Below are 15927 nucleotides of genomic sequence, written 5' to 3'. Positions count from 1 at the left end.
ATGTTTAAAAACAAAAAAACGATTTTCCTTAACCTCTAGATAATGTGAGTGTGGTAAGCGCCAGCCAGCATGCTCGGCCACTGCTCAAGCAACACGATACCGGCGCAGCCATGCCAGACTAAAGCAGACATTGAATTACGAAGTTTTGCAGGTGAAACTATGGCGCTGCGAAGTTTCGTAAGCTCCGCACTTTCAGAACTGAAGTGTCCGAAGTTTAATTATGCATTTTGATACATAAATAATACACTAATACATTTATCAAACTAAATGTTCGCTGAAATGATAGTTGCCACGTTCTGAAAATCATTGAACTGATACACTTCTGCGCTGTATGCTGCGAGTTCTCGGCGGCTGATTTCACAAACGTTCTCTTAGCTGAAAAGTTCTGTCAATTGACGTTCGTCTGAGTGGTATTCACTACACTCTCTGGCTCATCTATGCGGACAGCTTCTGCGCCAGCATCTGCTGGTCTGTTATCTAAGGTTCCCTTCAGAACTGAACGTTGATGCAGGTCAAACAGCTGTCGCACTGACACTAATAAATGCTATGCTTCTCTTGTGCTGTTGTGGTATTAGATGGCCGGAAGGTCCACATTCAACTTTTTTTTTATTTTCCGTGAAAACTAAAAGTCAGCCAAACCACCACACTCGAAGTGCGCAACCAAAAGAGTGACCCTGATGTCCTTTACTGGACCGCGCGGTTCTTTCAACCCCTGGGCCCTTACACCATCACGCAACGAAGAGCCCCAGAGCGGAAACGCGATGACCGTATCCCCGCGTGGCCCACACGCTCTTTATGACCGACACATTGCCTCTAGCAACTTGAACCGGAGTCGGTGTCGCCGGCCGTACGCTCACTCGGCACCTGATTTCGAGAGTTGTTTCAAAAGGCGCAAATCACGCCCTGCGACGAGACCGGAAGCGCACGTCTCCGGCAGCAGTGCGCTAAAGGCGCGAGCGGGACGGGGACAGGGACGAGCCAGCCGGCTGCACTGCTTTCCCACGAAGAGCCTTCCGTCGAGCAAAACACGCTAGTGCGAAAGCATGTAAAACTCCGCTTTCCCCCGCTACTCCTCGCTGAGCAGATGTTTTTCACGACATCGTTTCCAGACGGCGCCACCCGTCTTCTGCCGTTTCGAACAGGTGGCAACTGGCTGCTTGCTCACGGCGAAATGCCCTCTGGCAGCAGTCTAGCTTCCTTCCCCTGTTTCCCACTTTCCGGCAGGCTACATTTCTGTGTGCGCGTTCATTCTCCCACTCCTCTGCCGCTCGCGGGGCCAACTCAAACTCGTATTGCTTTGCCTTCCTCCAAAACACCTCGCTCTCCTATTTTTCTCTCCGCCTCTTCCAGCTGGGCTTTTATGCATTCTCCCCTCTTTGTCCTCCTCGCTTTCAACGCGCACAACTCGCCCTGGCCTCTCGCTTGTCACGTGACTCACAGGTACGCGAGTCACGTGATCCGTTCGATTTTTTGCCGTGTCTTTGCTTTGGAGCCATCGCTACGTCTCCGCTGGGAGAGAGAAAGCCGCACAGCGGATCGCTAGCGTGCGTGTACGCGAGGAAGAGAAGAGAGAGGAGGAAATTGGCGGTGAGTCGGCGGCCTGCACAACGACGCCGTCGGGCAACCGCGAGAAGCGCACGAACGCAAACGATACACGGCCGTTGCCGCTCCTGCTGCTATAGCGCACAGCGGCGAGACGCTACCTTGTGACGACGACGCCGATTGCTCATTATTGGGACGTGCTCGGAACTTCATGTGTGCCATGGCTCAAGTAATCCTCTACTTCGCGGCGTTGGTGGCCTTAGGTGAGTACACGACTGCCGTGTACCGAAGAACGCCGTGCGGTGCGCGCAGCTTGCATGGCCATTGTGGCTTCCAAGCAGGCTCGGACCGGTGGTTTTCGCGGCAGGAGGGAGGGGACCCCCCTTCTTCTTCATGGTGGCCGGTGTGAGCGGTCTCTGTTGTTGTGGAACTCCGAACGATGGCCGTGGTGGCACCAGGAGCGTGGACAAAGAGGCCCAGGGCGCTCCAACAGCTCCGGCCTCTCGCTGCGGTCCTGCCCTGCTTTTTCCGCCAGCTTCGGCGTACACGTTGGGGCGTTTGGAATGCGCGCCTCGCGGACGTTATGCGCGCCACCTCGGGACCTTTCGAAATGTCCCCATCGTTGCATGTTCTGCCGTCCATGTCTGTCTTGTCGAATATTTCTTCTTCCACAGCGATAGTTGTGTTGCTGGTGTTCGCAACGGACGTTTCCCGTAACGGTTTGCAAGCGTCATTGTACTATAGCGATTGTATGTGAGCACGCTGCACCAGGCAGGTCAACCAAAAGTTCGAATCGTGCGGCGAACGTTGCGTGGGGACCTACTTTTGCGACCAGGGGTGTGTTCCCTGCGCTTGCTGTCTTGTGCCTGTCTGGCAGGTTCCGCTAACGTAGCCAACGCCTTGTTTACCTCGAGCACTTGGCACCGTTTTGAGATGTCTTCGGGGTCGAAAAGGCTTGAACTATGGCGCGTACTTTTAAACAGGTGGCAACGCCCCGGAGAGGTGAGAAAGCCGCCGCGTTGCCCTCAGTCTTTCCGGTTGAAATCGTTAGCTGCGGCTATTGTATTCTGTCGCTTGATGAGCAGGAGGGTAGGTTTCCCGGTGCCTTCTCATCTAATCCTATTGAATCGTGGTTGTCGCTGCTTGATCTGATGTCCAGGAAATCTGACATTTTCTGTTTTCGTTGTGACGTCTGCGTAATATTTCCGGAGATATGACGGTTCAATTTCTACCTCCTGTCACTTGTAAAAATTCTGACCTTGTCGCTGCCTCCAAAAAATATATCGCTCTTTGTGATGATGTGAGCGTGTTCACTTTTAGCCTGGTTCGCCTAGTTAGCCTTTTGTCTTCTGACAGATGCCCGTTATACTCAGCGGCAAGGGCCGGAACCCGTTATCTTATTTTTCCATTCTCACCATGTTATTTGTCTTCTGACAGCGGGCACAACAAAGAACTTAGCGGTGTCCCGTCTCGGTCAGAAAGCACAGACTATTTCGTGCCAGTGTTGTTTCGTTATTGTTTGCCGACATTCGGCTCCCGACCTCTGCAACAGGAAGCTGGTCGGCAAAGCGTGGTCTTGACAAATATCCTGTCCCTCAATCATCACCTTAGCTTGTTTGAAGGGGAATCGACTGCTTATGTATCTGGCACTGACCCAATGAGAAGCTGATAGAGCCACACACTTTCGCCGTTCTATGGCCCCATTCCCGTAGCATGTCCCATGGCTGCCGACAGCAAAGTCAACGACCTTATAGACCGCAACACGCATCTTCCTCCCCGCTGAAATGACAGCGGCAGCTGTCGTTCAGGTCATATATTCCTGCTCTTATACTCCATCACTGTGCGATTTTCACAAGTATCTAACACGAAAAAGCCACAGCTATGTCCATCTATAGGCTGTGAGAAATATCTTGCCTGCGGCAGAGATTCGGCTCTCTGTTACAACAGTAGGCGGAAGAAGTATACATATAAACGTTTCAGCTAAACATCTATTATTGATCAATGTTCCCAGTTGATGCTGCTAACACGTAGCATGCTTATCTATCCCCCAAGCGACAAAATAGGGCAGCTCTCTTGGAGCTGTATGGGCGCCTTGTATTACTTCTGCCATTTTTAGAGCTAAGTCCTGCGAACGAGGTGATTTCACATATGTCAATTACGAAATTAGTTTACATCCATCCTTGCTCGGGAAGCATGTTGGCTTCAGTATTACCGTGTATGAGGACACTTGCTCCAACACTGCTCTTCCACTGAAAGGGTGCTACCGTAAACGCGCCGATGAATTAAATAAAAAAAAATTCTAAGGACGATTACTATTCTTCCTAATGCGAAATTTTAGCGCAGCTCTGTCGGTGTCTCAGGCTCTGTAGGCTCAATATTTTGCTTTGTTGGGTCGTCGACACGTCTGGCGACGATATTAATTCGATAAGTAGTATCAGTTGATGAAGACGACGATGTGCAATGCACAGCGCGAGAGTGTGTTGCAGTTTAAGACCAGGCGGGATCGGCTGCGGCGACAGCCAAGTGCTCTCGTGCAGTGGACAGAGAAGCTGATCTGTTGATGGCGCCGCGCGTTTGAATCCCAGTCGCGGCAGTGCTTCTTTTTATTTATTTATTTATTTATTTATTTATTTATTATTTGGCTCGGTTACACCGACGGCGGTGACATAGCTCAACCCACAAACAGGCGCTTAAGAGCTGCGTTCAAAAATCTTGTTCCACGCCGGTCAAGATGTGCGAGAATTTCTGCTGTTAAGGTGTTTGAACAGTCGGAGTCACTTGCAGCGACTTTAAAAGTGATAGTCACGTGTTTTTCTTCCCGTACGCCTAGGATACGCAGCTTCTCCGAAGTCTGATAATTGTCTTTCAGTCAGCATATAGTAGCAGCAACTTTCGAAAATCACCTATTCGCGCTGGAAACAAATTGAACAGTCAGAATATTAACGGCGCATATGAGAAAACCGCCCCTAATTCCATTCAGAACTGTTCGCAGTATAAATAAAGATCGCAGTATAAATAGGAAAAAGTTTAACACAGCAACCCCAACGACGTGCGCGCACTGTGGTGGTCCACAGGGGAACCCGCTAACATATATTCGCGTATTGTGACACTGATCACCAGTGAGTCGATGCCCTTAAAAAACGGCGAAGGGCTGTTTAACCGGTAATCCAGAGGTACGGTATATGCCGACACTGTATGTTCCCCGGACGCACTTCACTCGTAGGGGAACCTGCTCTGCCAAGGTGGCACTGCAATTGTTCCATTCGGTGACTCAAAACTGCTTTTGTCAGCCGCTTGGGCCGCTGCCAACGCGAGAACACATTCTGCGCGATTCGATACCCGCGTTTGGCTGACAGCATTCATTGCCTAGTCTCTCTCGGCGTAGCCCAGATAGCTGACGCACGGCACGTGCGCTTTCGACAGAGCGCGGAGGCTCACGCCAATAAGCGCCTGAAGGTGGCGCGGAAAAGTAGTAAGAGTACTACCCAAAACTGCTTGCTCTTCTCGCCAGGCAGTGTGTTATGGCGCTGCAGTCGGAACCGCAAACTTCAGCGCAACTTCCCCATACTGAGAGAAAAGCACGCATGAAGAGGCAAAGCCTGAAGTGTGTGCATCTCGTGTTTTAGAACGACCGCGTGAATCACGTACTGCTCTTGTTTTTCTGGATGCGTGACTCTCGGCTTCATCGGCTTGAACTGCTCCGACGCTTTGCGACAGCACTTTGAAGACTGCCCAGCTTCCTCACTCCCGTGACAATATGCACGAAAAGCGTCAAAGGTTTCGCCTACTCAGCTCCTTGTTTGCTCCGGTTATAACGTACAGAAAAGCAGAACACACATTAAAGATGCCCGAGCTTTGATACTGATCTGATTGAAGTGGTTTTGCAAAACCCGCGAGGATTCGCTTTTTGGTTTAAGTGCCATTTCTGCATCGACAGGTGGTGCTCTGTGCTATAGCGTTCCTGACTGCTTTATTTTGCACCATCCCTCGTTCTTCATTCATGCACATTACAAGCAACCATCCGCACCGACCGGCTCGAATACCTGTCATGCCGATTTGCGCCTATCTTATAAGCGGCTTTTCTCTGCGTCCCCATTCAGCAAGGTTACTTGCAGCACAAGGTTCTACGCATATCTGTGTTACTATCATTTTATTATTTTTAAGAAGAGCATGACGTGGCGTTTACCTATCCTTGCACACTAGCGTTTTCTCTTTCCGTTCCATGATAGCTGTTTTATTTTTTTTTTCGTTGCAATAATGATAACGAAAAATGAAAGTAGTCTTTTTGCGGCCGGGAAGGACGCAGCTTTATACCGCTTTAGGGACGCCCACATGTGTTTCTATGCAGCTGTATCCGCCTGTACAAATTCCTTTGAAGTGCTTGATGCAGAGCTTGGGCTGCCATCATGGCGGTTGCGTTCAGACGCGTGCGTTCGAGCCTGTGCATTTCCTATAATTTTAGCCGGGAGGAAAGCATGGAATGTCGGGATGCATTGAATACCGTTATATTGTTACCCCCTCCCCCAATTCCTATTATGTTAGAAAGGAAAAGAAACAGCTTATGTCGTAGCTGGATGTGGAACTAAGCATGGAATGGCTAGACAATGCAACAGTATTATAACACACTTCGCCTTCGTTCCATGCATAGTCGTCACCTGTTTTCACTGCGTCATCGTCGCCTGTTTTCACTGCGAAATCGGACAATTTTTTTCGTCCTTTGGCATGCACTCCGCGATTCGCCATAGCATTAGCTCCAGTGAGAGCGCGAGACCCAAACGTCGAATGTTTAACTGACGGAACATGGATGTAATGTGTACCACTGGCTGGGCAATGAATAAATAGCTTGATTAATTCATGGCAGATGAATGGCTAGTTGCTGGAGATTGCAAGAGCCCGAATGAAACATCGTTGACGATGGCTGCAGTGTATTTCTCGCTTCAGATTGTGTCTTTCGATGTGCTGCAGTAGCTAATACAAGTTGCAAGGATCGCGAGGAAGCCTCTGCAGTGCACCCAGCAAGAGGAGCTACTAGGCGCGAAAACGTGACCCTCGGAAAGCTGAAGTACGCGAAAACATTTGCAGCGACAATCGTTTTGAGCGCAGGCGACGAAGCGTGCATTTTAACCACGGTGAGACCTGCGTTGCATCGGATGGTCCTTACGCAAGGCTTGAAGTAAAATCGGTGCAGGGGCTCTTCCATAGCGACGTCACTGGTTATGACCTTGGCACAAGTGAAGCCGGTAAACGGACGGTAACGCTTAAACGTAAAAGGAAACGCTGCGAGCGAGCGCCTGTCAGTGAACTTGACAACTGTAGTGTACGTACATTTGACGCTGCACGTCGCCGTGCCTCTTGCTTTGAACAAATAAACGTTTTTAGCATACCGGAGACGTACTACCGGCGACGTATACCGGTTTACCGGACGCCGGCTGCGCATGCCCAGTGGCTCCCCATCACCCCAACAATGCCTCTGCGCATGCGCAAGAGGGGTCCGGTAAACCGGTATACGTCTCCGGTAGTACGTCTCCGGTATGCTAAAAACGTCTATTGTCCAGCACATCACAGACCGGTGAAGGCGTCGGCTTCCGGAGTGGAGTCAAATTGTACCGCAAAGAATGGCTATATGGGAGAGTTGCTGCTGGTTCATCCCAAGAGAGACACAGCGTGCAAAAACGGAACTATAAGACGGTAGCAGCGCATATCAAGTGAGATTCGTCAGATATTTAACTGTGCCCCGCAGGTAGTTATCGATAAAAGCAAACTATTTTTCTTTCAAGAAAACGAAATGTAGGTTGACTCACTCACGTGTCACCGCACTTTCCGATATGAAGTGCCCCAGCTAACTCACGCGTCACCTGATCACAGTGTCTCAGTTACAGGCAGGCTCTTTGAATCCGGGGAACAGCCGCGGAAGGCGCAGGCTAAGTGCATGAATGGGCGTTTTGGGAAGAAGCAAAAAATGCTGCCGCAGTCATTTATTCCCGTTTACGGGACGCGTGTCTTTTTTTAAAAAAAATCATTGTGGCACTGCGTCGCAGCGAAATCGTCTGGTATTGTTTCCAGCGTACACGTGCCTTTGAACCTTAAAATAGATTTCATGCGATTGGCTTAGGAAACTGTGCTGATATAATTTTTTTTCCCCGCACGCCAGCATCCAGTAAACTTGTTGCCTATACCTATTGCATGATGATGACTTTTTATGGCGCAAGGGCATCCGTGGCCAAAGGGCTCCATAGCACAAGGTTCTTTCTTCTACTAAGGTGAGGTAAAAGACCCATTTCCCAAGCATTTCACCCTAAGCTGAGGGCCAGGCAGGGGAAGGCTTGTACCCATTGTATCACCGGTGGGTACCCGGCGGCACTGGGGATCTACACCCGCACCCCCCGCATGCGAGACAGATGTTCAAACGACTTGGCCACCGCTGTAGTCTACCCCAGGAAAAGTAAGAGGACCGCGGAAGCCGGTTTAAAATTTTCGAAACTTTTCATAGCAGTAACTGTTTACTTGAAAGACTGCGCTTGTATACGCTACAATCGTTTCCTGACTGCAGCGCTTAGCTGTACCGCAGTAAAGCTTAAAACCGTTTTCTTGGTCCACTTAGTTTTCTTGCCGAATGGGCCGATTGTTTGTTAAGCCTACTGCCGCACTTTTTCCGGACAGGGATACGAGGGAATTGCTGCACCCCAGCATACATGCTGCTGCACAGCAGATGTTGGAAGTTAGGCCGAATTCCGCACTGTCTCTGAGCGCATACGTCAGAACGGTAGGTCTGTGGCTTGAAATGATGCTTCGCAACAGATTTGACTGCAGTGCTGACTGTAGCACTCTGTGGGCGTAGAGATACGGCCAGAAGTGTGGGGTCATGACATTGGTTCAAAGTGACTCACACGACGACTCTTCCGCCAGCTCAGTATCTGCTCAGGAACGAGAGCAGGAAATGCGGCGCTCGATCGTTCTGATTGCGCAGCTAATGAGCAAAGCTTTCCACAGCGAGAGCGGGTGTAACTCCGTGTTGTTTGCACGACTGTTCGCTGCTGTATAGCGGCCGAAATCGTATATAACGGCGCAAACGTTTTATTTCAGTCACGTTGAGCCAACATACCCTGATCCTGCACTATACTGTCTTGTCTCCTAGGCGAGAGTGTTGCCGTGGCAACAGTTCATCTCTGGTGCGATTCGAGCTGGCGGGCAAATGATTTCTTTCAATGATGTATCAATAGTTCGGGCTTAGGCGTTACAAGGGACATCTTTCGGAGACTAGACATTCATGAGAACAGCTTCGCAATCATAGCGATACAAAGTTGTGTATCGTTCTGATAAAAATCATCCTTTTACAAGCTCTTTTTCTTTACCGCGTTTTATTGGGTCAGTTACTCAATTTTCTTTATCGATGTTGTTAACCGTGTAGTCTACAGCCACCTGCGATACTAAGCGAATGACATTCAGCCGTAAAGCCTGACGTGATTAAAACGCACATTATTCATGTTATCGTTGCCCTTATATAGAGCACCTGTGACAAAATTAGTTCGGCTATAGAGCAGGCAATGTTCGATTTCTGTCCAGTGTTAATTATCCAGACAAATGGGCTTCAATGAGACCATGCGTCGGAACTCGCAGGGAAGCGTCTGGGGCGCGATGCCAGCTAAGTCACAGTGAAGTTCTGGAGTTTACCGGTCTACCCAAGCGACACTACTATGCGCGTAGACAATAACGCAGCCCATTTCGTGATGCCCCTCTTCGTTCTTCGCTGCCGTGTTCGGTGCGATGTTAGAGCACGTTCAAGGACCACAGGTGGTCGAAATTAATCCGGAGCCCTGCGCTACGGCGTCCTTCTTAGCTCAAGTGCTCGTTCGGGACGTTAAAACGCACATATCGTATAATACTGTTGATCGCTTTCCGCCAAGCCACACAAAGCCATGCTTCGTCACGGTTAGGCCGCGTTTCACAGAACTAATGTGCCCAGCTTTATAGCGCTGCTGTGCAAAGGAGTCAACAACCCGTTCTCTATCCCGCGCTCCGTGGTTTGGCCTATCCGTCACAGGTCGTGACTCCCGTTGTTTTTTTTTCCTGTTTTGATTGTGTGGATTTCAGCAACGCAAGCGGGATTCGGCAGGGCTGTTAATGAACCCGGTGCGGATGGCAGCGCGACGGGAGGAAGCCTCAGAGGCCGGCGCCCGCCTTGCATGCGTGTGGAGGGTGCGATACGAAGGCGTCGCGTGCTGACTCAATGAATGATGGCTCGTGCCTGCGTGTCGCTTGCTTGCGTCACTCCCTGTGGACGCGGAAGTTTTGAAGCGATCATATAAAATATGCGCCCCGTCCTATGTTTTTTTTTTTTTGTAGTCTTGAGTTTATTATGCTTTGGGACTCTTGAAATATTGCGCAGCGAGTGCCATTGTGAGAAAAAAGAAGTTAAAAGAAGTTGGAGGAGGGTGAGATTGAGATAGTTAACGAAAAAAAAAGAAAATTCTTCAGACGGGCGCTTAGAAGAGAATATAAAGTGAGTACCATCTTCAGCCATCCCTTGGAAACACGGTGCCGCGGCTAGACAGTTTTGCAATGGATTTAGTGCTATGCACTGTACCTTTGCCTTGAGAGGGTCTTAAACCGCATTCCTGCGCCTGAACTATATCTGCATCGCTCATGTTGTGTAAGGCACCGGACCAGAGCTGGTTAGGCACTGAACCCGGTGCTTAGGCAGTCGCGCTTCTTCTCCTGCATGCGCCCTTTCCCGTGCTTCGTGAAGAAATGGCCGCCAAAGCATCATCTCCTATCCTCTGACAAAAAAAAAGTGAAAAAAAAAATGCTGGCCTGTGGGCGCAGTTTGTTTTCAGGGATGCAACAAGCTCCGTATTTTGGTACAACACAAGTAATCAATGAACGATGTTGAGGCACTGAAAATACGCAGAATTTTAGTTTCGCCCCCGGCGAAAAAATTACGTGCACGATTTCCCGCGGCCATATGGGCTAGGCTTACCTGTATCTCATGCCAGGATACATTATTGGCCACATAACATGCAACACAACCACGGAGTTGAAGAAACGAAACTGCATAACGCGCTTGGAAAAGAACCATGCCGTAGAAGGAATACGACTGTTTCTTATTCAGCAACAGTGTTGCAGTGTGAAAGGCGTCAGCTGTACGCACCCGGCCAGCCAGCAATCCATGTTTCTCCGCTTTTGACTCCTGAGCTTCCTGAAATTTCCAGCGTAAATGCGGTGCGTGAGTTTTCAGAAACCAGCAATCGAGCGGCTGTAACCATTTAAAGGACGGCTCTTTACCTCGTTTTTCCAGTAGTGTTGGATGTGGGGCCGTTGCATCGCCTGACCTCCATGCTGAAGTCCACAGGACCGGCTCTTATGCTGGTGAGGAGCTAGGAAAAGCGGGAAGGTTGCGAAGAGGCTGTACAGAAGTTTATTTCACATATTTACAGCACCATGAGAGCGCACCAAAAACGAGCCGTCCGGCTCTGTTTAGCAAGCCACGTAATCCCCAGATCCCCAGCTGTGTGATCTGATTACTTGCGCAGTGTCCAATGGTCGGCGGGCCACATCGTTAGGCATCACCCACACGAAGTTGGTTGGTGACAGCTTTATTAAAAAGTCCTGCAGAGTTTTCGCCGACGGGGCCTTAGGTCTCCCACGTGGGGACGTCGAGGTGTTGCCTCGCCGTCGCCTCGCGGGCTTGCTGGACAGCCCAGAGTTGGTCACCGAGGCAGGGGCTGCGCAAGGCAGCGGCCCACCGCGGTGGGAGGGTTCCGGAGTTAGCACCGTCAGGGTTTTTGCTACAGTCCCAGAGCATGTGGGGTCACACGAAGTGTCACTAAACATATATTCGCCACTCGTCTGATGGAGAGAGAGAAGCTGCTGCAGGAGTACCACACACCTCTGGAGACAGAGGGAGTTCCCGCCATTACTACCGCGAGTTTCCACTGTTTTCGCAACAGTGTAGCCTTGTTGCGGTCTTCCCCACAGGGAGCAAGGGAACACTGCGCGCCATTTTGGGTCCGATAGACCGTGCCGCCTTCCCCATCATCGTGGCGGTTAGCTCGGCGCGGTCACACGTTGGCTTTGTCGACACGCAGTAATTACTCGTTGGTGAGGCAGAATGGCACCTACTTTCCTGTGAACTGCTAGAAAAGACGCCGCCTTCCGTAGTGCGCGCACTGGAGTGAAAAAGTGACTGAAAAAAAATGGCCTACCGCCCTTGGAGCTACAGTCAGCTCGAATTTGAGGCTCGCTAATCTGCAGGAGGGACTCGTCTCATCGGCGGCATCTGGGACACTGCAAAATGTAAATAGCATTTTGTTTTTGTTTTGTTTTTTTCAAGTTTCAGCCGGCCGTTAGAACACACTTGACAGCATCACGATATGATCATTCATCGGAGTTGGTCTTGAATGAATCAAACTGAAAGGGACATCATTGTATGTTTAGATTTGGCTGTGTGGACATTTCTACCTACGCCCTGTGCCCCAGAGCATTCATTACTTTGGAGCGCACTAATTGGTTGACATTTAGTGATTCCATCGGCGGTCGTGTGCCGCAATTTATGTCCGTGACGTTGCAGATGTCGTCACAAGTCGTGTCGCAAAATGCAAAAGGCCAGGTTAAAGACGTTCATCTCATGAACGAAAGGCGGCTATGAAAGTTGGTAAAAACCTTGAGTACGGCCTAAAGAGAGGTTCTTAGGTGCGCAGCAACTTCCTTTAATGGAGTGGCCGACGCATATGCTATTTGGCGTTCCTTTAGTTCACGGAATAAAACCATGGTAGGTTACATAAAAATATGCATGTAGTGCCTAGAAAGTCTGCCTGTTTCCTTTCCAAGTCTGCCGGCTATCCAGGCCTCACCCGCCATTCTTTTCTTCAGTTCTGTTTTCGTCATCGCTCGCTTGCCTGTTTACTTTCTAGCAAATGCCGCGGGCGGACAGGCGGAAGGAAATTTAGATCACTCAGAGTGCGTCATTAAATTAACATCGGATTTCAGTTCGAAGCACATCTGTGTACTGAACGTGAAGTCCATCGCCCAACAATAATTTGGCTGGTAGTTCCTGCAAGCAGATATCAGCCTCAGGGAGGTTGTTAAAGCAACTTCTTAGATCCACGTGTGGTGTTTTCCTTGCGAGTACGCGTGTCGATTTGCTGTGCGCTGAAATTTCAGACAAAGGCTTCTTCTCGAACGACCAAGCTGGCCTCCAGCCATGGCACTATTGTGGTACATCACCACTGTGCTGACACTAATGGTCTTTACGAGGAAAGATGGGAGCAAAGTTACAAGTAGTAATTAAAGTGGAAGTGTGAAGAAAATGTGGCGGTCACTGTAGCTGCTCGATGGCTTTGTCGGCTACCGTTACTTGGTGGATTAGCTATATTGGTCCGGGTGCGAAAATAACGAAGACGAGCATAACAGAAATACCCGGAAGGAAGAACTTTTGGCTTATGGGTTCATGGCTAATGATTTCGTTGTTACTTTTTAATATTGCCCAGGAAAGTAGTGATTTTCTCTCTCTCTCTCTTTTCTGTGTGCAACCAAAAAACAGCTAACCACCGACATGCGACTGCTCATGTCCTAATCTGTTCCCGTATTCTTGCCTCACATCATGCCTCACCAATGACATACCTTGCACAGGTGAATGCCTGCTCCGACATTTCCGCTCTCCGCTCGCACAACAGCTCGCTGCAGGGAGCAAGCTTGATTTTGTTTTTTTGTCCCCCTCGCGGCCGATGTGTCATCCGGACGTTCCTTGGTCGCACGACACGGAGCGTGCGCTGTGCGTAAATGCGATGGTTCGCGAGAGCTCAGCGTGCGCGCACTTCGGAAGCGCCCCTGTCGCGCTTTCTCTTTCCCAGTCTTTCTCGCGCGCCTGCAGCGAAAACGCCCCGAAATTCCCGAAGCATGATGAGAGCGCGCCATGAAAAAGCGGGCCCCGGAAGGAAGAAGAAGGCATGGCGCGGAGGGGCGTTCGCGAAGTCCGCTGGAAGAAAGGAAGGAAGGGGACGACCTTCGGTTTTTGATGGCTTCTCTCTCCAGCTCCTCCTCATCTTTCTGAGAGACCGCCGAGTGCCTCTTTCTCTCTTTCTTAGACTGTCTCTCTCTTCTAAGCGTAGTCTACCGACGTTACCTTTCCCCGGGGAGCTTTCTCCTCCTGAGCGCCCTTCGGCACCAGCTCCGACTCCAGTCCCCTCTTTTTCGGCATGAGCGCTCGCTGCGTGAGCTTCAGTGGCGGGGAATGCACGTTTTCGCGCGGAGGAAAAAAGAGAGAAAGGGAAACGCTTCGGTCCTTGGACGTTGTGGACTCCCCCCGCCGTTGCAGCGACGAGGGGTGGTGGTGGGGACCTTTCTTTCGACGTTTGGACCGAAGAGGTCGCAAAGGATATTCTTGTAAAAAGCAGGGGGTATTGGAGGGAGGGAGCGCCTGCAGAGACAGACAGAAAGTAGGGGGGGGGGGGGGCTGCGGAGCGCGATGCCCATAATGGTGATCGCCATAATCCTCGCGAACACACAATAGCAGGAGCTCTGCCGCCCCCTTTTCCCATTGCTCGTGTGTCTGCGACGGCGTGCGATATCAATGCCTGTTCTTCCCGCCAGTATGCGCGCAAGGACGGCGGACCGGACGGGCCTTTCGTTCCTCTGCTCGGCTTTCGCTGTCTTTTTTCTTTTTTTTTTCACCCAATGTGTATGTCGAGCCTGCTTTTGGAGCCCTGTTGCCGAGCTAACGCTCACGCTTCCGCTAATGACGGTTCATTGTTGTTTGCAACCCGCTCAAATATGGCGCCGCGTCGTGACCGTGAGTGCACTGTTCCGCGAGTCCTGCTCTCGTATGACGACTTCCCGTCCTGCCTTGCGCGTGTCTCCGCGTTCGTCCTCTTGCGGCCGCTGCCTCCGCTTCCACTGCGCTAGTTCACTGTAACTGAGCCCCTTCTTCGGGTCGAACTTTTTTCCGGCTCTTCCTGCATGAACGGCACGCTTTTTCGCCGAAGTTGCCAGTTCGTACGTCCTGAGACAGCAAACAAATACAGAGGAAACGATGTTAGCCCCAAAGCAGATCCGTACGGGAATTTCGCCCTTGCATTCAGCTATATCCATGGGCACATTCGCAACGTTTCCGCCCGCCAACTAATCTATGACCTTTGTGGCTGTGACTGCCAGCATCCTGAACCCTCGCCAGCTGACTCTATGCAGTCTATGGGCCACATGCTATGACTCTATGCAGTCTGTGGGGTCACGTACTGTAGATGTTAGTGCGACCAATGATCCGACAGTCGCGTGCTGGTTTCGCTGCTGATTTCCCTGCAGATTGAATTCCCTGCTTTCTGAAACACTTCAGCCAGCCACAACGACAGGAAAAGAAAAAAAAAACTGCAATAAAACGCTTGCAATGCGTGTAGAGGTAGACGTCGCGCTCTTGCGTTGAGCCCGTCGTCCCGTCAGGCGGATGCGCTAGCCACCTGCGTGCCTAGCGGACAGAGGTAAAAATAAAGACGGAATACGTATCCGCAGCAACAAACTGAGATGAGGGATACGAACCAGCTGTTTGTATTGCTTAACATTTTTGTTTCGGCCACTTCATTGCTTCCCCCCCCCCCCCCTCCCCACGCTGTGGACCGTACAGTAATATTTATGGTCGGTAACCGTCATTCCATGCTTTATTTCATACTTTTTTTTTCTCAAGCGTCAGATGTCCCTGCGATTTGAACTGGATGATTCAGATCCGGTTGGTGAACATCACATGACGCGCAGAGGCACTTCGCAGGTGCGCGCGGCGCCGCAGAATCCGGTACAAACATGGCACTGCCCTGCGGTCCGTGGTGCGCGGAGGGAATGTCACGTGACTAGATCACGTGGCCGTTTTTCACATCCGTTTCGTCGTCACACGCAGTGATATTGAACATAGAATATATGACGAAGTCGGTTGGACACGGTACGTTGTATAGAGGAAGAAAATATATTCGCAGAGTTACTCTGTTCTTTGGAGAAAACATTACGCGTGCCCATAGGCTTCAAGTTTGTATTTAGAGCTTCTACTCAGAGCTTCATTGCAGACTCAGAGCGTCATTGCGTCAGCGCAGAATCGCTAATGCTGTTTCCTTTGCCGTGGATGCACGGACTTCTTGAGTGAAGTGTCGGTGTCGCTCTCTTTTTGAGAACTGTGGTGACATCCGCACCGAGGCCGGACGTCCGTTATTCAACACTCTCCTCTCCACATTTCCTGTCGCTAAAGCCCTCTCCTGCGTCTACGGCAAGCGTCTGTATACAGAGCTGGCTGAAGCCTGCTGCGATATTTCATGCCCCTTTCGTTTTTACCTGGCTGAGTCTTGAAAGTGCCGCGACATTCCCTTAGAACATTTCTTATGACAGTCTATAGACTTCCTACAGACTGCCTGC

The 15927-nt window shown here is 50.5% G+C and overlaps 1 protein-coding gene across 1 annotated transcript in view; it reads left to right on the top strand.

The window, feature by feature from the left end:
* The first annotated feature begins 1460 nt into the window (after positions 1-1460).
* Positions 1461-15927, top strand: part of Lac (septate junction protein lachesin) — a 35670-nt gene continuing 21203 nt past the window's right edge. Inside the window, exon 1 of the mRNA XM_077668680.1 lies at positions 1461-1805. Coding sequence (XP_077524806.1) covers positions 1754-1805 — 52 coding nt within the window. The 5' untranslated portion in view covers positions 1461-1753. The remainder of the gene's footprint in view (positions 1806-15927) is intronic.

The sequence above is a fragment of the Amblyomma americanum genome, chromosome 6, assembly GCF_052857255.1.
Source record: "Amblyomma americanum isolate KBUSLIRL-KWMA chromosome 6, ASM5285725v1, whole genome shotgun sequence".
Taxonomy (NCBI): Eukaryota; Metazoa; Arthropoda; class Arachnida; order Ixodida; family Ixodidae; genus Amblyomma; species Amblyomma americanum.
This window is presented reverse-complemented; position numbering and strand designations above follow the sequence as displayed.